The sequence below is a fragment of the Podarcis liolepis genome (assembly GCF_965112155.1).
Source record: "Podarcis liolepis genome assembly, chromosome: 4".
Classification (NCBI taxonomy): Eukaryota; Metazoa; Chordata; class Lepidosauria; order Squamata; family Lacertidae; genus Podarcis; species Podarcis liolepis.
The window spans coordinates 55,225,937-55,251,847 of NC_139558.1; the positions used below are offsets into that span (position 1 = coordinate 55,225,937).

Sequence of the window (25,911 nt, forward strand, 5' to 3'; positions counted from 1 at the left end):
ATATTAATGTATTTAAGTCATTTGAAAACAAAAATATACATTCCATCCAATTTTAACGTATACATACTTGGAAAAGCGTTTCAATGAAGTAGGTGGACTGTCTTAGTAGTCAACCTGCACAAGACTGGTACTGAATTTGGTAGTCAACAAATTACTATGCAGTAGTTAGAAACCCCAATCTAAATAAGCAATTTACATGCAGAAAGTGTGTTTACAAAAACATTAAACTTTTCAAAAGATGTTTTCTTTTTTGTTGTTTTTGCTTTAGTTGGTCACATAATGCAATACTTACATCTGTTTGCCTTCAGCTTTCTTGCATCAACTGGAAGTAGATCTAAATAATCCATGTAATATTCAAAATCATAAGTAAAACTGGATGAATTTGTCTTGTTAGCCATCTCAGTACAACCTCCTAGCCAGCTCTAACCCCAACCAACAATTATGATGAGTTGTACTTAAGTGTTCCTATAAAGAGATTCTGTAGTTGTGCAGTTTTTCATTTGAGCAGACATCCTTGAGGAATGCCAAGATACCAGACCCAATCAGCAGAAATGAAGGTCAGTGTATGGCGATGGTCTCTGGTGCCAGAATGACAAATGTGAACATTCCTTGCGGGAAGTACAAGATGTTGTTAACTCTTTTATGTTTTCACTAATACAGAACTAAGTAATAAGAAAAGACACATAGTCAAGTTGGTAAAGAAAACCATGCCAGCAGGTGACAGGCTATCATCATTTTATTCATAACCTGCTCTTCATTTAATATTTTGACCCCAGGAAAATGGCAATATACAAAAATTAAGGACTAATTAAAAAGTCAAATAAATAAGAACCCTGTCATAAAACAAACAAAGCTAAATGCAGGGAGGACAACCAACACATTACCAAGATAAACAAACATGACACCCGGCCCACTAAAATAAAGCAAATGGCGTTAGCAACAGCTGACACCCCATTTTTCACCTACAGCACTGCCCACTTACTCCCCGTTTGAACAGAGTGATCACTGCAGGAAATAAACAACTCCACCTTTCAGTCCTTTCCAATGCACCCCCCTTTCCCACAACTGACCACGAAACGAACACGAATGTGGGAAATGGGTGGCACGTGGAGACTCCTCAAAGAAGTCTTTCCCACCACACTGGAGTCAGTTGTTTTGCAGGCGCAATGATGCCACTGCTACGTGTGATGTGCTTCCTACTGCCACCTCAAGCAGGTTTTTGAGCAAAACCTGCGCAGTGTGCATATTCTTGCTGTTATCATTAGCAGCTGCATCTCTCGAGGTTGGTTGGTGGTACTGAGAATCGTGTCTGTCGAAAAGATTGTAAGAATCACGCGACCCCCCTTTTTTAAAAAAAATAATCTTCAGAATCTGTATTTTGGAGTTTTTATTCTTTCATAACTACTTCTCTCAGAAATCACTACCATGCAACCTCGCAAAGACCCTTAGACCGCTCAAGGCTGCTGCTTCCCCCGCGTTGCTATGGTGAACTCCGCAACCTGCCCGACCGAGACCCTTCCCTGGTGCTGAATCACCCAGCGCCACAGCGCATGCTCCCACCCGCTCTCGAGCGCCGCCGACTCCGCCCCTTCTCCTGGGAGAGGCAAAAGAGAAGGGCTCGGTTTGCGCGCTAGAGCGGCACCGCGTTGCATCTGTTATTTCCGGCGCTGGCGCGGAGGGGAGGGGGCGCGGCGCGGGCGGCTTTGAAAGAGAATGGCGGCACACCCGGGAGAAGACAGCTCTCTCCCGTTGACGGAGGCGTCGCCTGGCAGCCCGGGGCCCGGAGAGGAAGCGGGGTCCGAGGAGCTGCCCATGGTGTTCCTGTGCGCTGGCTGCAAGCGGCCCGTAGGAGACACGCTCGGCTGGGAGTTCAACGACGAGGACACCAACTGCATCTTGCTGAAGAGTGAGCGACGAGGCGCCCGCCCGCCCGCCCGCGCGGCTAATCACCTGGGAAACGCTCTGCGCCCGCCCGCACCGCGGCTTTCCCTCGCGCGTGCAAATATTCGCGCGCTCGTCCTCTCCCCCCCCCCTTAAACCAGCATTCAGTGGCTCCTCTCTCGGCTTTGTTCGCGCCCTTCTAGTGTGCTTTACGTAGGTCTTAGGACCCAAGTCTTCCTTCTTGAGGCGGTTTTAGGCTGCGCCATCACTTGAAATTATCTGGGCGACTTAAGAGGGTATTAAATCATTGCAATAAAAGAACGTGAATATGGTGAAGCTGCAGAAGGAACAGCAAAACACTTGAAAAGAGAACGGGGGAAAGATTCTGCAGTGCTAACGTTGCCATCCTATATTTGTGTGTGTCCAGTTATTTTCAGTGGGGTTTTCGCCCAGGTAAATGTGCTTAAACTTGCAGCTACAGATAATTCATGGGACTCCGTTCTAGTGCTAGTGACGTATATGCCACTAATTTCCAAAGTGTTTTGGAATATGCATTAAACTTACTCCTTGCCACCCGGTTGACCAAAGCATGTGGGCATTATTGTGCCCCTTAGATGGGACAGAGGTTTTTGCCAACCCACTTCAGTGTTTTCCCATTCTATGTTGGCGATAAATAGCATAATTGGGCTGGGAGTACTTATGGGAGACTACTTTTCTACTGATCTTACATCTTTTGATTTTCAGATGTTACGCTCAATGTTTCAGTGGACAAGGAACAAAAACTTTCAAGCCGAGCAGGCGAATATGGCTGGTAAGCGGTGAAAATCCCAAAGTGAAACAGATGTGTCTCACAATAGAGCTTTATGCTAAAGAAGAAAGTCAAAAGAAAGGTTTGCCCTAAAAGTATCCATATGGGCTAATAGGCAATATGTTTGGACTCATTTTTATTAGGAAGGGGAATAGGAAGCCACTTTAGAGCAGGGGTTTTTTGTGTTGTTGTTTTTTTGAAGCCATCTGTTTTAAGCCTGTTACTCATACTGAATCTTTGAGGAAGTGTGGGATGTATATCTTATTATGTTAGTGTTTTCAGGATTTTTTAGGAGACATTCCTTGGGAAGTGTGTGCATACATAATAAAAATACATAGGTTAATGATCTTCAGTGCTTGCTACTGAGTTGTCGCTTCTTAAAATATTTACAATTCTTCCAAGAAAATCCACACAGTTTTGAATCTGTTTGAACATTCAAGCTACATTGTTTGTGCTTATTGACTAAGACTAAAACTGGTTTAAGAGTTTGGTTCACATCTGCTAATCATCACTCTGAATAGTTGTTTTGGTTTTTGCGCACTTGCATGAATGGAGTACATGGGAATTTGCACCTTCTTGACCAAGTCCTTTAAAAAAGTCCTGGGAAAACCATTTTTTAAATATTGCTTGCAGTCAGATAAATATACACAACTTGCCTCTAATACTTATTCATAAATAAAGAATGTGTTGTCTACAGGCCTTTTCATTGAATCATAATCAGTGCTTCGGAAGGACTGATTCTTAAAATGTAATGCAGTGGTTGGAGTACCCAGCAAGGACTTGAATGTGGTGGAATCAGATATTATCAAAAGCACGAAGGTCTGGGTGATCAGACCATGGCTGGGGACCCAAGAAGCACAAGAAGGTTCTAATAGGAGGGGGTTTCCAACCCGCTTCAGTTTGATCCTTCTGACACTTTTGGCTGTCCTGTTTAATATGGATGCCTTGTTTATCCCTCTGGAGACCATAAACAAGGGGCCCCTGTACAAACCAAGACAGTTCAGCTTCTGCCTTATCTCTTATCTCTCAAATAGGCCCCAAGCTGGCTGTCTCCAGGGTGCCTGGCATTGTGTTACAAAGCATCACATAGTGTTACATTTTGCCTGACTGCCTTTTCCCAGACTTGCTTGGTTGTTGTGTCTTCTTATCCTGAAGTGGCCTTCACATGCACAGCTGCTTCTGACACCTGTGGTAATCTCTTGGCCTTCCCTGTAAAGGAAGATCACCCACTCACAGTCACACTCTAGGCTGTCTTTGATTTATGATCTAATTAAGTTGAAGAGCAAAGGGGAGAACCGGGAAAAAAGATTGCAACGGTAATAGGTTTTTCAAACTAGATTAATACAACAAAGTATATAAAATAATTCTGTCTGAATAACTTTCAGAATAAATTCATATCTTGACTGCATTGCCACAAAATCCCTACTTGGCTGTGAATACCAGTTGGTGGTTTTGGAGCCAGGCATTAAGACACAGACCAACCTAGAGGAGTGTTGTGAATCATAGAATTGTAGAGTTGGAAAGGGAGCCTGAGGGTCATCTAGTCCAGCCCCCTGCAATGTAGGAATCTCAACTAAAGCATCCATGACAGTTGGCCATCCAACTTCTGCTTTAAAACCTCCAATGAAGGAGAGTCTTCAACCTCTTAAGGGAGACCGTTCCACCGTTGAACAGCTCTTACCGTCAGAAAGTTCTTCCTGATGTTTAGTAGTGATAACTAGGAGTGGGCAGGAAATCCAGGTATGCAGCTAGAAGCTCCTCAGAAGGAGGAAAGGATAAACCCTTTTTATTTAAAATACATGTAAAAAACAACTTTCCGCTAATTGTTTTATGCCATTTGTTTAATTTGTACTGGAAGCGGTGCATTGCTGTGTTCCGAATTACAACATGAACATGTTAAAATGATGTTACATATTTTCTAAGTGATGCTTTGCTTTACAGCATGCTTGAAACCTTGTTTTGCACTGGGTGCAACATGACCCTTGGAAGCATTTACAGATGCACTCCGAGACATCTGGATTATAAACGAGATTTATTTTGCTTAAATGTTGATGCTCTTGAAAGGTAAGCAAAGCAATAGTTCTGTTTGCCTTTCTTCTGATGATAATTGATTATTTAAATACTCTTAAAACGGGACAACTTCCTCAATACTCCAGGTTATTTCTGATGTGCGTAAAGTTTTTTGCGGGGAGGGGAGGAACAGTAGTGCAAATATTTTTCTGTTCCTCCATGGAAGGAAAAAATGAATCAAAACTGGCCTTTGTTTTTGTTTGCATTCAGCTAGGTAACAATGAGGAAAACATCAATTTCTTCCTCTCTTTCCCCACTACTCCCCCAATCCTTTAAGTTTAACCATTATTCTGTTCAATAAATACCTGCCATTTCCACAGATGAGACTTCATTGACAATTGCTTGCAAGTAGCATTTTCTAACACAGAGGTAATAGTGTGCATTGTGTTCTCTGAAACATATCCAATTACCATACTTTCCTTAGCAACCATTGAAAAATTATCCTTGAATGCGTGCTTGGGTAACTACAGGTAGAGGATTGTGCTCTAACTGTGATAGAGGATTGTGATCTCATCTCTTCCTTCAGATGTATTTTGAAAACTTTCATTTAGGCTTGTCTTTACAACATGCATTTTCTTTTTAAATCCATCAGGATTTATTGATCTCTTTGTTACTATTTTTGGTATGTTGTGTTCCACGTTGCTATTTTTTTAATGAAAGTGCAGATTATAAATTTGTAAATAAATAATCTGCATTGCTCAAAATTCAAGTATTATGTAATAAGTATTGCAGTGCATCATTAAGTTATTTTGGTGTTTTTCAAGAACTGACCATTTTGTTCAATTGGTATTAATTTTAGGCATTGCACTTGTAAAGTTCTAATTACTATCCTTTTTAAATTAATTATTTAATACATTGATATCTTAAGGGTAATATCTTTAGGCTGAAGTCTTCCTAAGGCAGCTAAGAAAAGTCAATAAAATAAATATAGATGACTTGCAAGGTGTGTGGGGGTTACATTTCATGGATTGTATGTAAAGGCAAAATGACACCTAGTCAGAGTGACCCCGGAATATCCCACACAAGCGTCCCTACCTTTCCAGAAGCTGGTGCGCCAAATGGGTCATTCCCCCCACATGGTTATTGGGTTCTGGCAGGCTGTTGTGTGGGCTCTGGAGGCTCTTGCAAGATCTCATAGGGACATCCAAGATCTTGTGAGAGCCTCCCAGACCAGAGCCTGGAAATAATTTTTAAGCTTTCTGCCTTGCAAGCGTTTAGTGTGATTGCCACTGGCCATCTGCCAAGCGCATAAAGCTGCAATCATGCAAGTTAAATGTGCACACAAGTAGTGAGTTAACTGTACACCAAATACCAGTATTAACAAATTATACCAGTAAAGTAAGGATTAAAACATGAATCTAGCATAAAACTATCAAGGAAATATCAAGGAGAACAGAAATGTTCTTAATATCCTATTTAAAATCACCTAGGAAAGTGCCATGTGAGGAGAGGTGTTCAAAGATACAGGGGTACCACTAAAAATGCCCTGCTCCTGGTACCTACTAAACTGATGGTCCGTAATCAGGGAGCAAAGGCTCTGAGGCCAATCTTGGGGCCTGTCCAGGGCCATAGAGTTGCATAAGGTTGAGAAAGATGTCATTTCACTCTTCATCCCCCTCCTGAAACCTGCCCCTCATACATTCTGTAAGACGTCTGTTCTGAGCTGGCTTGACCTTGAGGCTGAAGAGGAACATTCCTGTTAGGGATTGGGGATGCACCAGAACATGTTGCTGCAGATCATCACTTGTCATACATCTACCTGGAATTTCATCACCTGCCTTACGTACATAGCCCTACATTCTCAGATGGACCTTCACCCAGGTAACCTGGCAGGCTCTACTTACAATGCAGACTTCATTACTTAAAACAAAATAGTGGGGAGGGGCCAACCAGTCTGTAAATAATGCGTGCATTTTAATTACAGTGGTACTTCGGGTTACATACGCTTCAGGTTACAGACTCCGCTAACCCAGAAATAGTACCTCGGGTTAAGAACTTTGCTTCAGGATGAGAACAGAAATTGTGCAGCAGCAGCAGCGGGAGGCCCCACTAACTAAAGTGGTGCTTCAGGTTAAGAATGGACCTCCGGAACGAATTAAGTACTTAACCCGAGGTACCACTGTACTGAGTATTACAGTCATGACTGCTGTCACTGGTAAATTATTCAGTTAATAAATGTTCGCACTTTTATTGGGTGATTGTGATGTTACTTATAACTGTACAATGTCCAAGTTATACCCTAGGGTCCTCGGAACAAAAAGCTGAAATTGATGAAGAGCCTCTAACGCTTGAAAGTCGAGCTAGTTTAGAAGAGTCACTAGGAAGGGTAAGATGGTTATTTTATGTTTTACTTTTTTCAGACGTGAAAGATGGTTTGATGATGGTTCCTTCTTAAAATCCCTCTTCTTAAGAAACACAGTAATCATGTCAGTAGAACTTGTTAAGGGAAACGGGGGAGAAAAGAGACATGAGATTCTTTCTGTACTCCTATATGAGAAAATAATGGCTATTTGCAACTGGGGATGCAGTTATCTTGAAATATGCATGCAGCTGCTGAGTTCCCCATGTAGTTCTGGCTGGAGATCAATGTGCAAATGCAGCCCCAAACAGACAGAGCATGTCGTCATCCTCTGATCATGCCAGTCAACCAGAAGGTTGGTGGTTCAAGTCCACCCAGGGATGGCTGTGGGCAGGATTCCTGCATTGCAAAGGGTTGGACTAGATGACTCTTGCAGTCCGTTCCAGCTATACGATTCTATGATCTCTACCATATGGGGAAAGGTGACATCTATTCCTGTGTTCTGTGATCCTACTCATGACATATTGAGGAGGCAGGATGAGCGTCAGGTATACTGGCTTGTAATTCATTTGTGGGACCATGAATTTGGGACACAACTTATAATTAACATCTAATGTAAACTAAAATGTTTCTTGCCCCCCCCTCCCACTTAACAGGCAGAAACGATTTTGAAGGCATTGGAGCAACGATTATCTGTAGTTGAATCAAGTTTTGCATCTCTTCACAACATTGGCTGAATAATTATTATTGATATTACTAATAATATTGACACTTGAGTTTGAAGTATGTTGAATCACTGCTGGAGTTGTCTGGTTAAAAAGAAGTGTTTCCCAGTGTCCTAGAGGTTGAAAATGCAGACACCTGAGGAAGGAGAATACTTCTGGAAAGCCAGACATCCTTTGGAAATTCTGGTCATGAATGTTGTTTTTTTTAAAAAAAAAAATCTTTTTTTATTCTCATCTTTTCTAAATCACTGAAATGCAAATATTGTTCTCAATATTCTCTTGTACCTTTTTTGGTTTTATATTTTGATTTATATTTCTTTTATGATTTCTCACATTGCTTTTGGCAGATTAGGAGCAAGTGTGGCTAACCTGCTTTTTCTGAAGAAGAATGGCAGCAGTAGTGTGTTAGCTGCTTAATAGATCAATGGAATAACACTTTCATTTATAGTAGCAGCTGTTTAGTCTTCTATTAGTTGTGGGTACTGATATAATGAGCAGTGTTGGCTGAGCCTACATCTGTGGAACTTGTTGGCTTGTTTAAATGATTTAATTGTTAATGTTTATATTCCTGCCTTCCAATAATTAGGTTTAAATTTCACAGAAGATGCTAGCAGTGGCCTGATGAGAATTTCAAAAGTTAAAAAGGAGCAAGTGATACTTTGACTGTATTGTCTTTTTTGTAAATAAAATAATAAAATATGATGGAACTCTGCTTCAGTTTTATAACTGTATTGTGTACAAGTTATTTAGAGAGATTTGATTCCTAGTACTGTGACACTTGAATACATGTAAATAGTGCTGTAAAGGTTTCATTAAAAAATTTCTACAGCTGAACTGGAATTTAAAACTGTTCAGTAAAAGTGTTTTATTGCAGGTCTTTGTGCTCATTCTTAATCACCTCGTCCTCCAAATTGAAGCTTCATGCCGTTTGCCAAACTTGAATGCCTTTCATATTCCAAATAACCTAGGTGCCATTAGTCATCACAGAGTTTTCATTATGCTGCAGCACATTCTGTTCACATCTAATTGCAGCACATCATGCTGTTTCATCCTTATTTTCTCTTTCTTTAAAAAAATGGAAAACAGGCACTGTTCACCAAGAAAAGGCTTTTATAAAATAGATGCTTATATATAGTAGTAATTCTAGCTGTAATGAAGCTGGAAGCTCAAGCAAAAACATTACCATTTCTTTTCAAGTTAATTTGGTAGGATTTCTATCTTGGCATGTGAATAAAACTGAAGGTAATTGGCATCATTAAGTTATGGAAATTTGCAGATTGAGAGTTTCCTGTCCCTTACCTCCCCTGTAATCACTTCTTCCCAAAAAATATAACCAGACAATCCGGGAGGAACCCTTCTGAACAATTTGAGATTGGGTGTAGGAGATGGGGGGGGGCAGGACTTGGCAAGAACTCAGCCTAGTTTTGGGTGATTTCTCCCCTCCTACCACAACTGTTGTGCCTGTTACTGTTCTTTGTACCACTAACAAGTAGTCCAGATGCTTGTAAGTTTTCCTGATCATGTTTATGACCATCGGATATTTTCTTCAATGTAAGAAGATGCTGATTTGGATCAGATAACAAGGGTAGCTGGTTTCTCAGATGCAAATGTAAAACACAATTTTTTATTGCAATCTCAAAACAAATTTTGAAATCACAGCTTTCCATTCACCCAAATGAAAGCTGAAAACTGGGCTGCCATTGCTGATCTTTCACTACATTTGGCATCTTGATACAGCTTTTTAATATGGACTATTAGGACTGATTTATTGAACACGAGTGGGACTTACTTGCTAATAGACATCTAGAGGATTGTACTTTAGAGCTGTAATGTTTTAGAATATATGAATATACTTCTAAAATGCAGATAAGAAACTCGATAAATATACATCTCTTTCAAATATGCCACTAGTAGATGCAAGCCAGCAGTATCCTTTCTTCTACGTGTCCTGTTGAAATGTATGCATGGATGTTCTAAGTAAATAAGGTTGAAGCCTGGCTGTGACTGAAGTCTGACATATGTAACAGTGTTTGATTTTGCAGTATATTTCTCAAAATCTGATTTAAATATCTTTGAGCTGATGAAATTTTTAATTGTTTTACTTGTGAGCCATGCAGAGAATGCAGGGTGATCTATAAATAAAAGTAGCATATGGTAATGTTAGATAACAAAATATCAATGGGTAGTATCATCATGTCTTCATTAAGTGAGCATTATCTTCTACTCTCAAGTGACATTAGTTCCTTGCACATGTAGAATGGGGCGCAAGGCTGTGCCCTTGCTACTTACCCTGTTCCTGAGATAGATGACCCTATGTGTCTGTAGAAGGTTACATGCACAGGAGCAATATGAGTTGGGGAATGGGAACCTTCCATGGTAAAGGGCAAGCCCAGATTTACATTAAATCCTTAATCTAATTTAGCACCTTTCCCCCCCTACATCATTACAGCAAAAATAAAAATCATTATTTAACAAAGTCTATATACCACTTGATGGCAATAAAGCCCCCAAGCCGTTTACAAGAAATATTAAAATTATCAATTTAAAAAAGGTAAAAACAAGTACTGTAATTAAAAGATAATTAAAGTTAACACTAGACTAAAGAGATTAAAACATGTCAACATCCAGGATTCCCTAAACAAAAATGTTTTAAGCAGGTGCCAAAGAGAGTATAGAGAAGGCACCTGCCTGATGTTTAACAATCCGTATTCCTGGGGATGCGGGTGGCGCTGTGGGTAAAAACTCAGTGCCTAGGACTTGCTGATCGTAAGGTCGGCGGTTCGAATCCCCGCGGCGGGGTGAGCTCCCGTAGTTCTGTCCCAGCTCCTGCCCACCTAGCAGTTCGAAAGCACCCCTAAGTGCAAGTAGATAAATAGGTACCGCTTTATAGCGGGAAGGTAAACGGCGTTTCTGTGTGCGGCACGGGTGCTGGCTCACCAGTGCAGCTTCGTCACGCTGGCCACGTGACCCGGAAGTGTCCTTGGACGGCGCCGGCTCCCGGCCTCTTGAGTGAGATGAGTGCACAACCCTAGAGTCGGTCATGACTGGCCCGTACGGGCAGGGGTACCTTTACCTTTATTCCTGGGGAAATGGGAATTGTAGCCCTGTGAGGGGAATAGGGGGTCTCCAACAAGCTTTTAAAACCCTTAACAAAGTACGGTTCTCAGAATTCACTGTTTAAAGTGGCATGATACTGATTTCAATTTATAGTGCATATGGGGCCAGAATAATGCACTATAATTTTTCTAGATGGAACACAGTTCTGTTATTTGGGAGTACGTACTTCTATTTTGATTGGCTAGTGATCTTCAGATTATATTACAGGAAGTGGGGTTTTCATTTCAGTCTGCAAATTGCATGCAAATACCAACCTGACTAGTTTTCTGCTTTAATTAATGGCTTTATTAAAGTCATTAGAAAAAGCAGATGTGATGCTGTGGCATGCAGTGACATTGGAAGGTTATGGAATAAGGTACTGCTTTGCACATTCTTAAGTGAGATCACACTCATTGTGCAGTTCCTCACACATTTGCTTGTTAGAGCATTGAGGAAGGATGTGGAATAATGAATTTGTAAGCAAGTACAAAGTTCTAATTGTCTTTCAAATTGAGTATAGAGAGCAAATTGCTCTTGTTGAGAAGATACAAATAAGATGGCCTACTGTTCCTTTAAATCCTGTGAGTTCATTTAAATGCTTGCAAAATAAAAAGCCCCTATTAACTAAAATCCATGGCTGAATTAAAACACCCACTATCCCAAAAGCAAAAGATCCAACATAAAACGCTATTGAAGCCCTGGTCTCGCTATGGAATGGCAAGATGAAACAAGTGGTTGATATTATTGTCATGGAATTCTACTCTATATTGATCTGGAGCAGATTCCAATGTATAGTTAGTGGAGTAAAAACTTAAGCACGTTGCAATATTCCCCAAAAATATACCAGAGGCAATTGTATTTCGTCCAGCTGAGCTTTACTGCTACTGAAGGCAAATGAGCATAATGATCACAAATCCAATACATTCAGGATTGGCACTGTCCATAATAAATCCAGTTGCAGCATACTGAACTTTCAATAAGTCTAAAACCTTAACACTAAGCATTCTATCTACAAAGGTAAAGGCAAATAACCCCTAGATCGTTAAGTCCAGTCAAAGGTGACTGGGGTGGTGGTGCTCATTTCACTTTCAGGCCGAAGGAGCCAGCGTTTGTCTTTCCGGGTCATGTGGTCAGCATGACTAAACCGCTTCTGGTGCAACAGAACACCTTGACAGAAACCCGAGTGCATGAAAATGCCTTTTAACCTCACCACAGTGGTATCTATATATCTACTTGTACTGGCGTGCTTTCGAACTGCTAGGTTGGCAGGAGCTGGGGCAGAGCAACGGGAGCTCACCCCGTCGTGGGGACTCGAACTGCCGACCTTGCAATCGGCAAGCCCAAGAGGCTCTGGTTTAGTCCACAATGCCACCCACATCCCACTATGTACAGAATACCATACCAGAAGGAATAGAGTAGAAAGAGAAAGTGAAACCCAGGCTCCTTCTGGCCTATTATTATAGTCGGGCTGACCTTGACAGAAGAGATAACAGAACCAGTTTAAGCCAGTTGTACTCAGCTTCTCTGAATGAATAACCCAAACATCACAAACCTGCTTGTTTCTTTCACGCAGAGAAGCTTCCAGAACCCTCTTGAATTAAGTAGAATAGGAATGATGTCTACACATCAGATCAAAACTTTCTGTACTAAGAAATGCAAACTGACAATTATTGCTCCTGAGCATCCTCTCTGGCGTTTTGGAGCTCAAACACCTCCTTGGTACTCTGAGAAGCTCTGGACTATGAAACAGGCTGGATGAAGATGAGCACCGGTGGCGCAGGGCTCGCTCTGAAGCTGACCAAGCACTGGTAAGAACACATTGAGTTATCGCCCAGTTCCATATAGCACAGCACAGGAAAGTGCTCAATAGGCATAGTAGCCATTTTTAAAATATACTTTAACTGAGTGCAGTCCACTCTTGCCTTAATTGTTGCACAATGGAATTTCCCCTCATCTCCCTGTGTGCCCTCATGCTTTCCCCAAATCTATGGAGGGTTGGGGAGAAAGCCCAGTACAGATTTAGAGGGTGTGCAAGGAGAGAGAATAGAAGTTCAATTCCACAGCCACAAGTACTTGCACTAGTGAAAATACTTCATTGAGATACCCCCCCCCCCATGAGTGCAAAGGCATATTTTGTCAGCTTGTTATGTCTCCCATGATTGTTTCCTCAGCCCAAAATGTTTTCCCACTTCTTTGTGGTTTCCAGTCAAGCAGGTGTGCCTGTTAGAGACTCCCTCTGATAACAGTTCAAAATGATGAATTCCTCCCCTTAGGGAGCTTTAAGCTTATAGCTGTAAGGAAAGAGGGGGGGAGTTGTATGAATTATTATTTGTGGAACTAGTGATTCAACTCGTTAGAACAGAAGCTGAGTGACTAAATGCTTACATACAATTTCTCATGAAAACATAAACACTGTAATGATAAAATATCTGACAACTCTTCATTACGCTGAACCAGTATCCTTGTACAGTGGTACCTCTGGTTAAGAACTTAATTCGTTCTGGAGGTCCATTCTTAACCTGAAACTGTTCTTAACTTGAGGTACCACTTTAGCTAATGGGGACTCCCGCTGCCACCGTGCCGCCACCACACGATTTCTGTTCTCATCCTGAGGTAAAGTTCTTAATCTGAGGTGCTACTTCCAGGTTAGCAGAGTCTGTAACCCGAGGTGTCTGTAACCCGAGGTACCACTGTAATTGAACTATGAGTCTTATCTTCCAAGCCCAGAGACAGCACATGTCCAGCCACTTCTGTCCATTATTTACTTCAATAAAACTTATTTCAATCAAAGCCCAGAAGTCTTCATTAACTTCAATTAACATTGTGCTTGGGGAGAGCAATTGAAACACTCTTTGTTACGCTGCTGAACCCTCTTGTTTGCAATCCTAATCTTGTGTGTGTTTACTGCATTTGCTGGGACATATCACCAAATAAGTGCTGGCAATGTTTTTGTTTAGAAACTTATCAAGATACCATATTCTTCGCCCTATAGGACGCACCGGCCCATAGGACGCACCTGGGGGGTTTTTTTGGTGGGGGGGGATAAAGAAAAAAAATTATCCCCCCCCCCAGCTACGGCTTCAGCGTGCCCTGCACTCCGGGCGGCAGGCTGCTATCCGCAGCCTAGGGAACCCTGCGGGAACTCCCGCAGGCTCCCCAGGCTTGCTGATAGCTTCCTGAAGCCTGGAGAGCAAGAGGGGTCGGTGCACACCGACCCATCTCGCTCTCCAAGCTTCAGCGAAAGCCTGCATTCGCCCCATAGGACGCACACAGATTTCCCCTTCATTTTGGGAGGGGGAAAAGTACGTCCTATAGGGCGAAAAATACAGTACCTTTTAACGTTTGAGCTTTTCAGCATAGGAGAAAACTTTAAAAGGTAGGACTAAAAGTTAGAACTAAACCCTAATTTGAGCAAATGAAGTAGTGAAGTGTATGTCAAAAATGCCATCCTTAGTCTGCAATTCTAATCATGCTTACTAAGGATCAAGCCCCACTGAAGATATCTGGATTTACTTCCAAGTAAATATGTGTGGGATTGCACTGTCAGTGTGCTTCCTGTTTTTTCTAGCTCAGGTTAACTTCATATGACTAATATAAGTGTGGGATTATTTTTCCCATTACGTTGTGGGAGGAAACACACTGCAGGTGGTAATATAAGTAAATCTATTATCATGAACCTGGAAAGGCTGTTTTTAAGATTCACTGGAAAACATGATGAGGGAAGCAATGGAGACTTCAAATCCATTCACAATAATGCCCTCCACGTGGAGTCATTTTGGGAAGAGGAAAGGGAGAAGCAAGTTGCCATATTCTGACAGATTTGGGAGTAGATCAGATTAGCTTTTACTTTACAATGAATTTTGATGTGTTCCATAAAATATCAAATTCATATTTGAGTACTGTATTTTGTTATATTCTCACTTTTACCACATGGTGGTGTAATCTGCCCTCTAACCTTCCTCTTTTGCTTTCACACTACAGTATATTCTGCACTGTTTTAAGGCTACATACTTGACCTGTTTTTTAAATCATAAAGATTTAAAAACAAACAAAACTGCAGGGAATTTGAAGGGTGCGGGTCTTGCTTGTTTGTTTCATTACAACTTGCTACAATTTGTGTTTTTTAATTTTTTAATTTTATATTGTGAACCATCCTGAGATCTGCAGGTACAGTGGTATCTCGGGTTACATATGCTTCAGGTTACATGCGCTTCAGGTTACAGACTCCGCTAACCCAGAAATAGTGCTTCAGGTTAAGAACTTTGCTTCAGGATGAGAACAGAAATTGTACTCCGGCGGCACGGCAGCAGCAGGAGGCCCCATTAGCTAAAGTGGTGCTTCAGGTTAAGAACAGTTTCAGGTTAAGAACAGACCTCCAGAATGAATTAAGTACTTAACCCGAGGTACTACTGTATAGGGAAGTATACAAATTAATTAAATAAATAATAACAACTCAGCTTCAATTGTTTTATGAGAATTTTCATTTCAGTTTAGTTAAACGAATTAGTAATTTGTTTCCCCTAAGTAGATTGTTAATTATTTTTCCCCATGTTGGTTTCATTCTAGTCTCCTTCTTCAACTTTAGCAATGCTATGCAATCTTAAAACTTTTCCACACTCAAGACTTATAGTGGTATTTTTTTAAAGAGTTAATTTGTAGCTGATTGGCTGTACCTTTGGCCACATAGGGCAGTTATTAAGTTGAGTTTCCTTTCCACATTAATGGCAGGTTGTGCCTGAATCGACAAAAGTTCTGTGACTGTAGTCACACTCCATATGCGCCCTCAGGTTCCTCCAGTCAGTAAATGTCAGGGTTATGTGTATGTGCAAGGGGATCGTCCTTTCATGACTCTCTCTCTCTCTCTCTCTCTCTCTGTGTGTGTGTGTGTGTGTACTTAATGCCTAGTATTCCAGAATTCTAATATGTGGAAGTGCAGGAGATTGGAAGAGAAACTATTTGTATGCCTGAGCTTTGGTGAAGCTGGGCATGGTGAAGAAATTTTGTCTCTAGCTAGCGATTGTTGTCATGGGCAGTATTTTGACTCTGTACCATTGTCTCTATCTGCCACATCTCTCCTCTGTAACTAAGCTTGTCTGCCAAACCATGCCCACCAACCCCCTCTCTTAATGTATTCAGTGGTCTCTGTTTGCCTGAGCTTGAGCCTGAAGTAAGGATTCTGAGCCCCTGTGTTCTGATTCGATACCTGACATCCAATCACAGAACATTCAGGATTTGGGCCACTGCCACTGGCCCTTAAACTCTGAGTTATGATTTGGAGCTTCGGAGTTTAGACTACCAATCACATTGAGAGTGGGAGTGTCCCAGGCCTTCAGAAATGTATATAAGCAGTCACTTTTCCCTTGTTGTCCAGTTCTCTTAGTTCAGTAAAAGTTCTTGCTGTTATCACTGTGTCTTGCTTTGTGGGAACCCAACTACACTTCACCCTCCGCACAAAAACTGGGAAGATGCTTGTACACATACTACACAAATGAAAATACAGTGGTACCTTGGTACTTGAACAGCTTGGCTCCTGAACAAAGCGGGTCCCGAACGCCGCAAATCCGGAAGTAAGTGTTCCGGTTTGAGAACATTTTTCAGAAGCCAAACGTCTGACGTGGCTTCTGCTTGAGTGCAGGAAGCTTCTGCAGCCAATCGGAAGCCGCTCCCTGGTTTTCGAATGGTTTCGGGAGTTGAATGGACTCCCAGAACGGATTAAGTTTGAGAACCGAGGTACCACTGATTGAGGAATGATATCCATTCTGGATCTTTCACAAAAGTTGGACTTCTGTCAGAGAAGAAAATGTATTTTTAGTACATTATTTCAGAATACTAGCTGAATAATACTATAATATTAGTATACTAGCTGAATAATGACCAGAGTGCCTGGCGTGCTCTGGTCCATGGGGTCATGAAGAGTCGGACACGACCAAACAACTAAACAACAACAACAAGAACAACAGCTGAATAATGATGACGTGTGATAGCATGCCAAAGAAAAATCCAGAAAGAACCCCCAAAACCAGCAACTGTACAAATAGTACGTGCAGAAAGGCCCTTATTTGCAGGCTCCTAGATACATTGCTCTGTTACTAGGCTACATGCTGTCAAGAGTCTAGACTCTTAATAATGCTGCGACTGAGGCCTAGTTGTCACAGATAGCAGATGAAGAGGGAAGCCTGTGTTTCTGACTTTCATCCAGCTTGTGGGTGGGAGATCTTATAATGAAGCAGACTGACCCTGAGAAATGGGCTACTTCAGTATGTGGCAAAAAAGAGCTTAAACTGCCAGGAAACACATTAGATACTCTGCATCACCGCAAAAAAGGAGGAGAGGGTGAATATGTTAATGCCAGTTAATTTATGAACATTTCCAGTGTAGGGAACCAAGTCTAGTGAAGGAAGCCAAAGATGTAACAGCACCATAGCATGATCCCTGAAGACTGAGTCATTCTCATTAGTGCCTCAATGTCTTTTCTGGCTTTTCAGCTAAAGAGTAGGGTAAAAATGCTTCCAGAAAATAAATAAATCAAGTATGTGAACTAAGGCATTCTCTCACTTGCATCCTAGTACAGTACCAATCCTAAGGGCCTTTCTGCACTTACAAATAAGTGCAAAAAGGCCTTATTTGTAAGCACCCTTTGTGTAGATCCTGCTATGTTTTGACGTTATAAAACTGTTTAGCATCTCCCTGCCACACCCCCTACAGTTCTAAAGGATCTCTCAACTCCCAGGAGCAGCTTTTTGGCAGGTACAGGAGGCTGTAATGGATAAGGAAGGTAATTTGAAAATGGGTGCTCTGACTTACACCAGCCAAGTGTTACAACCCCATTATACACATACACACAGGAATTCAGGTGCTGCTTTCCTCACTGCAATACATAAGGCACAAGCACACATGCATTTGCATTTTTCATCTGACCTATATCTCAAAATTACACAGGGTACTGCTTGTAGCTATGAATGGTATAACTGTCTTTCAAGCTTCCAGATTCAAGCTTATGCTATCCAATTACCGTATTTTTCGCCCCATAAGACGCACTTTTTCCTCTCCAAAAATGAAGAGGAAATCGGGGGTGCGTCTTATGGGGCGAATGCCTGCAAGCCTCGCGCCCTCGGCAGGAGGTCCCACCGGGTGCGCGAGGCTTGGGGCGGCAGCCTGTCGCCCGAAGCACGGGGAGCCCTCGGGAGGGCTCCCCCTGCTTCGGGCGAGGGTCTGCAAGCCTCGCGCACCCGGCAGGAGGTCCCACCGGGTGCGCGAGGCTTGGGGCGGCAGCGGACTTCTAGCTTCTAGGTGCGCGCAAGCAGTCCGCTGCCGCCTCAAGCCTGGCGCACCCGGCAGGAGGTCCCACCGGGTGCGCGAGGCTTGGGGCGGCAGCGGACTGCTTGCGCGCACCTAGAAGCTAGCAGTCCGCTGCCGCCCCAAGCCTGGCGCACCCGCAGGAGGTCCCACCGGGTGCGCCAGGCTTGGGGCGGCAGCGGACTGCTAGTTTCTAGGTGCGCGCAAGCAGTCCGCTGCCGCCCCAAGCCTGGCGCACCCGGTGGGACCTCCTGCCAGGTGCGCCAGGCTTGGGGCGGCAGCGGACTGCTTGCGCGCACCTAGAAGCTAGCAGTCCGCTGCTGCCCCAAGCCTGGCGCACCCGGCAGGAGGTCCCACCGGGTGCGCCAGGCTTGGGGCGGCAGCGGACTGCTAGCTTCTAGGTGCGCGCAAGCAGTCCGATGCCGCCCCAAGCCTGGCGCACCCGGCAGGGGGTGCGCGAGGCTTGGGGCGGCAGCGGACTGCTTGCGCGCACCTAGAAGCTAGCAGTCCGCTGCCGCCCCAAGCCTGGCGCACCCGCAGGAGGTCCCACCGGGTGCGCCAGGCTTGGGGCGGCAGCGGACTGCTAGCTTCTAGGTGCGCGCAAGCAGTCCGCTGCCGCCCCAAGCCTGGCGCACCCGGCAGGGGGTGCGCGAGGCTTGGGGCGGCAGCGGACTGCTTGCGTGCACCTAGAAGCTAGCAGTCCGCTGCCGCCCCAAGCCTGGCGCACCCGGCAGGAGGTCCCACCGGGTGCGCCAGGCTTGGGGCGGCAGCAGACTGCTAGCTTCTAGGTGCGCGCAAGCAGTCCGCTGCCGCCCCAAGCCTGGCGCACCCGGTGGGACCTCCTGCCAGGTGCGCCAGGCTTGGGGCGGCAGCGGACTGCTTGCGCGCACCTAGAAGCTAGCAGTCCGCTGCTGCCCCAAGCCTGGCGCACCCGGCAGGAGGTCCCACCGGGTGCGCCAGGCTTGGGGCGGCAGCAGACTGCTAGCTTCTAGGTGCGCGCAAGCAGTCCGATGCCGCCCCAAGCCTGGCGCACCCGGCAGGGGGTGCGCGAGGCTTGGGGCGGCAGCGGACTGCTTGCGCGCACCTAGAAGCTTGGGGCGCACTGAGCTCAGCACGCCCCAAGCTCCTGGTATAGCGCAGCGATCCGCTAGCCCTGGGAGAGCCCCGCGGCTCTCCCAGGGCTAGCGGACTGCTTGCCGGCACGCAGAAGCTTGGGGCGCGCTGACCTCAGCTTGCCCCAAGCTTCTGGATTAGCGCAGGAGTCCGCTAGCCCTGGGAGAGGCGCCCGGCTCTCCCACGCTAGCGGAGACCTTGCCTGCACGCAGAAGCTTGGGGCGCGCTGAGCTCCGCACGCCCCAAGCTCCTGGTGTAGCGCAGCGCACCTGGGGGGGAAATAAATTTTTTTCCCTTTATTTCCCCCCAAAAAATCTAGGTGCGTCTTATGGGCCGGTGCGTCTTATGGGGCGAAAAATACGGTAACTGCTTCCTAAAATATTTGGTGTTTGGTTAAACAAAACACATTTATTGTAAGTTTTCTTTCTGTAAGTGATATATGGCTGTACACTACCTACCCTCACATCTTTTAAACTGCAAGTTTAAAAAAACAAAAGTAAATTTTGAATTCTTCAGCATTTTGAAGCTCATATATTTCCAAAATGTATCCCTTTAAAGGTGTTGTAAGAACGGGTGGCGCTGTGGGCTAGACCACAGAGCCTAGGGCTTGGCAATCAGAAGGTCAGCAGTTCGAATCCCCGCGATGGGGTGAGCTCCCGTTGCTCGGTCCCTGCTCCTGCCAACCTAGCAGTTTGAAAGTGCAAGTAGATAAATAGGAATCGCTCCGGTGGGAAGGTAAACAGCGTTTCCGTGTGCTGCTCTGGTTCGCCAGAAGCGGCTTAGTCATGCTGGCCACATGACCCGGAAGCTGTACGCCGGCTCCCTCGACCAATAAAGCGAAATGAGCGTCACAACCCCAGAGTCGGCCACGACTGGACCTAATGGTCAGGGGTTCCTTTACCTTTAAGACTGGGGGCATAGAGTTTTGTTCCTCTGTCTCTAAGTAATTCCCATTTTATATGAAGCCAAATTCCAGGGACTAGAAGTGGGTGGCTTTTTCTTTTTTATTTCCTGCAGAATGCTGATCTCCACTAGTATTCAAATTCTACAGTATCCATTCTTAAAATAAGAGCCTTCAATCAACATTCCAGACTAATAACTTGTGCTGCTTCACTTGAAAAGATACTACAGCACATAGGAAAGGAACCAAATATATTTCAAAAGCCTTAGATCAGCCCCAAATGACTACTGTTGAATAATCCTGTGGGACACAGGCCACATTTCTTTCAGGGTCACCAGCCACTCTTACTGGGATAAATTTAGACACAATTTTTAACAAGAAAATGTGTATTTCTTTCATTTTTGAGTTTCTGCTAATCCAGTTTCCTATAAGCTTCATAGTTATTTCAGCTGACGGCATCAGATTTCTGATTTTAAGAACCCTGTGAATGATAATCTTTACCAGTTTCATTCTAGCTTTTTTAAGTATGAGCTTACTGTAACCTCTATGTACCTAGTGGTTCTTGGTTCAACAGAAAGATTGAAGGGAGCAGTTTTGGTAACTCAGTACTGAAGGAAATGTTGCTGGTTTTGTACTTCTCAAATATTCAGAGGCTATGTCTGCAGCTAGGACCTGACATCAAGAAAAAAGACACAGTAACTGATGAGTGTTGGTGAACACTGGCTCAAATTAAGTCTTTATCTTAACTTTCCATAGGTATTGCTTGCAGTACAGATTGACATGGAAGAACAGTCTCCTAGAACAGTGAATACAGATTGTAATTATTACCAAACAATGAATCACTACTGTAGACACAGATGAGAAATTTTGATGCCATGTGCCCTAACTAATAAAATAACTTTTGCACCTCCAGTTTTTGACACAATCACTCAGGACAGATCTTGGCAAAATGGAAAGGATTCATAAGATAGCTCAGTGGGTGTGCAAGGTTCTAAAGGAGTAAAAAGCTGAAGGAACTTGCGGGGAATCTGTGATTTGCTCTTTTGACATTTCTCTCTCTCTCTCTCTCTCTCTCTCTCTCTCTCTCTCTCTCTCTCTCTTTCTCTTTCTCTTTGTGTGTAGGGCTCACTGTTACGTCTGTGGATATAACATCCAAAATAATGCACGCCAAAAATTAAATGTCTAAATTAATACCTCTAGATATCAACAGCAGCAGGTCTTTTTGGACTAGCACCCATATGATCTCTGTCCCCTTCAGCAGCAGGTGGAAATAGGGCAGCAAAGCAGGGAGCAGGTGTTGCAGCACTTGAGCAAAGACTCTGCCCTTGACATTTATTCATGGAGCAGAAAAGCCTCACGCAATAGTCATTGTTTGGTTGAACATGCTTAGCTTCCCCCATGCATATACAAACCCTGTGTGATCAAGGCTCTTGCGGTGAATTCTCAGCAAATTAAGCCAAACACATGAAAATTTCCCTTCCTGCTCAATATGCGAAGATTAAGGGTAATGTTGGTAGGGATATTGGGGGCAGGCTAGCATGTGTGACCCAAGGCTTCTGTTCATGCTGCCTGCTTGCCTTGTTCTGAACTAATATATACATATGGATAAAAGAAAGGTTTCCTATAGGCTGACATGGAATGTACACCAAACTCATCAGCCTCACCAGTGGGCAGAAAGCTTAACCTTTTCCTCCCACCATCTTCCTCCCCACCCAAAGTTGCCATTTGTCCTGCTGATAAAAACAAACAAACAAACAAACAAGCATGCAGATACGTAAAAGCAATAATGTCAGGATATCCAATTACGGGCCTCCCACATTTCTGTTGTAGCTTGGCTCTTACTTTAGTGCAAGCATGGCGAGTTTACAGTCCGTGGGTCAGATCTGACCCTCCACACATTTTCATTCATGCTGTGAAATGTACTGATTTCCTAAAGCAGGTCCTGTGTTGTAAGCTTACCAACACAGTGCTTGGCTCCAGATCACGTGGAAAATGTATTTTTCTACACATTAGTATAAATCTTTGTGGCTGTCTATGGAACGAGAAAAGTATAGCATGGGACATCTTTAATTTTAGATGTTCCTAATGAGCACTTAAGAGAAGAAAGATAAAGCCTTTTGAAATAATTGTGGCTGGATCGCAACCCAGCTATTATTGGGAGGGGAGGAGGTCAAGGAGAGGGTTGCTTTCAAGCTACTAATCAATCACACGCAGGCACCCAATGGGTTACCAGCCTTCATTGGCTTCTTCTCTGGCACCAGATACAGAACATCAAACAGCAAGTCTAACACAGCATATTCTCTTCCCTCCTCCCTGGCAGGTTTATAGGGGTGGGGAATTCTGGCAACCAGCCAGCCCCATCACATGCTCTCCACTCTGGGGACTAATTGTTACCACCTGCCTGAGGGGCCTCACCCAGCGATACTTCCTCACAGGATCATGACTTCATGACAGAGGAGACCCAAGTAAAAGGTCCATGACACCATATGTACTTTTGTTGAACAGGGGTACTCAGTACTGCAGGAACAGCTGTATGAATTTCCCCAAGTTTAAAAGGCAACTTACAGCACTTGGGGAGCAGCAGCTGTTAGACAAGAATAAATACAACTCACACAAGCCCTTGGAAACTCATTAAAAAAAGTACTAGAGCAGTTAAGTACTGGAGCAATTCAGTTAAAACTATTAAATTGTCATCAAAGGGCAAAACAAAAAACAAAAAAACCAACCGAAGCCATCTGAACACTTGGAATGTAATTAAATTGCATTACAATTAACAAATGCTGCATATGCACCATACATTTAAAGCACATTTCCTCCACCACTCCACAAAGACTCCTGGACGCTACAGTTTACCCCTCAGAGAGTTACAGTTCCTAGCAACCTAATAAATTACGTTTCCCAGGATTCTTGGGGAAGGGGGATAGGTTTTAAATTTATGTTGTGTACGCCTTTGTAACTCTTTGAACCTTTGTAACTCTTGAGTGTGTGCTTCTTTCCTTGCTAAATGAAGAAACCCATCTATGAGGCAGCGGTAAAAGGAAGATATGGGCAGGCCCCATAAGAATGCAGTTTTGTTTTGTTTTTTATTAGAGACCACTTGTGCTTCTTTCAGCCACACTTAAGGCCTGTGTAGTTGTGGCCTCATTCATTGACCTATATTGGTGCCCCCCACCCCCAGACAGAATGGTAATTACCATGGTTTTGTGTTTAATTCCCCTGTTGTTGTGTGGGTTGGCTTCTTTCTTTGAGCCACATGGAGCTGTTTTCAAAACAAAGTAGTCTTCTTTGGTGCATCCATTGTCTGCCTGAGGCACATTGTGATCTCCAAGTTGATTTGTGGTGGGCTGGTGGATGGATGCATATGCTGACTTCTAAACAGCTTTCCAAACTTAGAATCACGGTAATGTGTCCTATAGCACCCAACACTCTGCAACCAGACCTACAATGGTTACAGGGGAAGGAAATGGTTTGCTCAGTATTGACCCTCCTTGTCTCTATGTATGTGTTCAAAAGCGTGGCACAGAACTCTTTTTAAAGTATGCCCGTGGATGTTCTTGAGAAGCTACATTGCAGGATCTTTGTAGAATACGAACAACCATATAATTTATTGTTTCATTCTTGCGACAAATCAGATTCCCGCCACCCTAATGAATCATCCCATATATACTATCCTTCTTTTCCTCCTCCGTCCCCACCCTATAGTGGGCAAGAAGAAAAGGACAGAATTCCATGTTTAAAAATAAAGTATCCCATGGAAATCCCTTTCAAGTGGAGCTCACTTTCATTTCCTCTTCAGATGCCCATTTCTGCGGCTCCATAATCCCAGTGTAATGCAAGTTAGCCCTTTTCACAAAGAGTGTATTATGTTTTCTGCATAGAGGAGGGAAGTCTCCCCACCCCCAACGTTAAAGGTTCGTATCTATGAGCTGAAGCAGCTGCTTTAGTCAGTAGGCTAAATAAATAGCGCTCATATGGAAAGAGTTAGACACTCCCGTCAAGTAGATGCGGGTGAAGAGGGATATGTATTTGGTGATGCTGTGTGAACGAAAGGGTCCTGCAGAGGGCCTGGGAGGAGTTTCCTGACCTCATTTGTCCATTAGGGTGGAATAGAGGCTCCTGTTGTTTGTCTGGCTCCACATCAACCCCAGCTGCTGGAAATAAAATGACCTCTCAGCTCTCTGCATTTCACACCAGTACAGAAGTAGGCCTGTGCACATGGACACCTTTTCATCCATAACCTGCACACTTTCAGCAGGACAAAGAGCCTTTCACTAGCTTCTCTTAATCCCCACCGAGAGCAAGAAAGACCTATTCTCACTCTGCCTTTTTGTACGCAGACCAAAATATATACAGTAGTATATTTTCACCTTGGTATTGATTCAGCTTCTCAGTTTGCCTATTAATAAAAGGATAGGATGGATGTATCCAGTTCCATATTACAGAGCAAACACGTTTGCATCTGAGTACAGTGGTACCTCAGGTTAAGTACTTAATTCGTTCCGGAGGTCTGTACTTAACCTGAAACTGTTCTTAACCTGAAGCACCACTTTAGCTAATGGGGCCTCCTGCCGCTGCTGCACCGCACGATTTCTGTTCTCATCCTGAAGCAAAGTTCTTAACCTGAGGTAATATTTCTGGGTTAGCGGAGTCTGTAACCTGAAGCGTATGTAACCTGAAGTGTATGTAACCCGAGGTACCACTGTATTGATAGCAGTCTACAAAATGCAAACATGTGACAATGGACCACATATATTTTCCATTGCTCCAGAGGGTAGGACCAAATTGACAGGCTTAAATTGCAAGAAAAAGAATTCTGATGAAGAATTAGAAGGGATTTCTTGATACAGACAGACTGCCTCAGAAGATGTTGGACTTTGTTAAGCATATGCAGGAATCCTGTAGTCTTTCTGTTTCAGCCGGCATGGACTACGTGGCCTTTCATGTCCCTTACAACTCTCTAATTCTATGGCTTCATCTGGACTACACATGTAAAGCCATATCATGCCATTTTAATTGTTACAGTTTCCCCTAAAGAATCATGGGAACTGTAGTTTGCTTAGGGTGCTGAAGAATCGTTAGCCTTACCCCCCCCCTGGATTTATGTTAGGGGGGCAGGACACCCACCTGTCATCATCTTCTGTTTGGCTTTTTCTAGCAGATTCGGAATGAAATGTCTCAACAACAGTTGTTTTAAATTACTTTATTTTGACCCTAAGTACTCAGAAAGATCTGTCAAAATCTTTCTACAATTTCTACTTTTAATTAAGTGTTTTTGTTTATTTATTTGATTTAGGGGGGCAGAGAAGAAGAAGAAGAAGAAGAGGAGTTTGGATTTGATATCCCGCTTTTCACTCCCTTTAAGGAGTCTCAAAGCGGCTAACATTCTCCCTTCCCTTCCTCCACCACAACAAACACTCTGTGAGGTGAGTGGGGCCGAGAGACTTCAAAGAAGTGTGACTGGCCCAAGGTCACCCAGCAGCTGCATGTGGAGGAGCGGAGACGTGAACCCAGTTCCCCAGATTACAAGACTACTGCTCTTAACCACTACACCACACTGGCTAACAGTTCCCGTGCCCCCTGGCTGCATCCATGCCTATCCCTATTCCTCTCACACAGCTACAATTCCAGCTCCCTTTGAAGAGAGATTTGGTGTTAAACCACTCTGAGACCTGTAGCTCTGTGGGGGGAATAGAGATCACCTAACAACTCTCAGTAGTAGTAG

At 43.7% G+C, this 25,911-nt stretch overlaps 1 protein-coding gene and 1 long non-coding RNA gene across 4 annotated transcripts in view; one reads left to right on the top strand and one right to left on the bottom strand.

The window, feature by feature from the left end:
* The window catches only part of LOC310705640, a 71,805-nt gene that overhangs the window by 8,235 nt on the left and 37,659 nt on the right, over window positions 1–25,911 (bottom strand). For all 3 annotated transcript variants that reach the window (XR_014525412.1, XR_014525413.1, XR_014525414.1), the window contains 2 exons: window positions 3,538–8,848; window positions 293–3,347 (listed from right to left, as the gene is read on the bottom strand). This is a non-coding gene — a long non-coding RNA (uncharacterized lncRNA). The remainder of the gene's footprint in view (window positions 1–292; window positions 3,348–3,537; window positions 8,849–25,911) is intronic.
* On the top strand, window positions 1,714–8,656 carry MIS18A (MIS18 kinetochore protein A; the record flags this gene model as incomplete). The annotated part of the gene is made up of 5 exons (XM_083500394.1): window positions 1,714–1,906; window positions 2,626–2,692; window positions 4,631–4,753; window positions 6,992–7,085; window positions 7,715–8,656. 5 exons carry the CDS (start codon window positions 1,714–1,716, stop codon window positions 7,793–7,795), a joined length of 558 nt encoding a protein of 185 aa, XP_083356520.1. The 3' UTR covers window positions 7,796–8,656.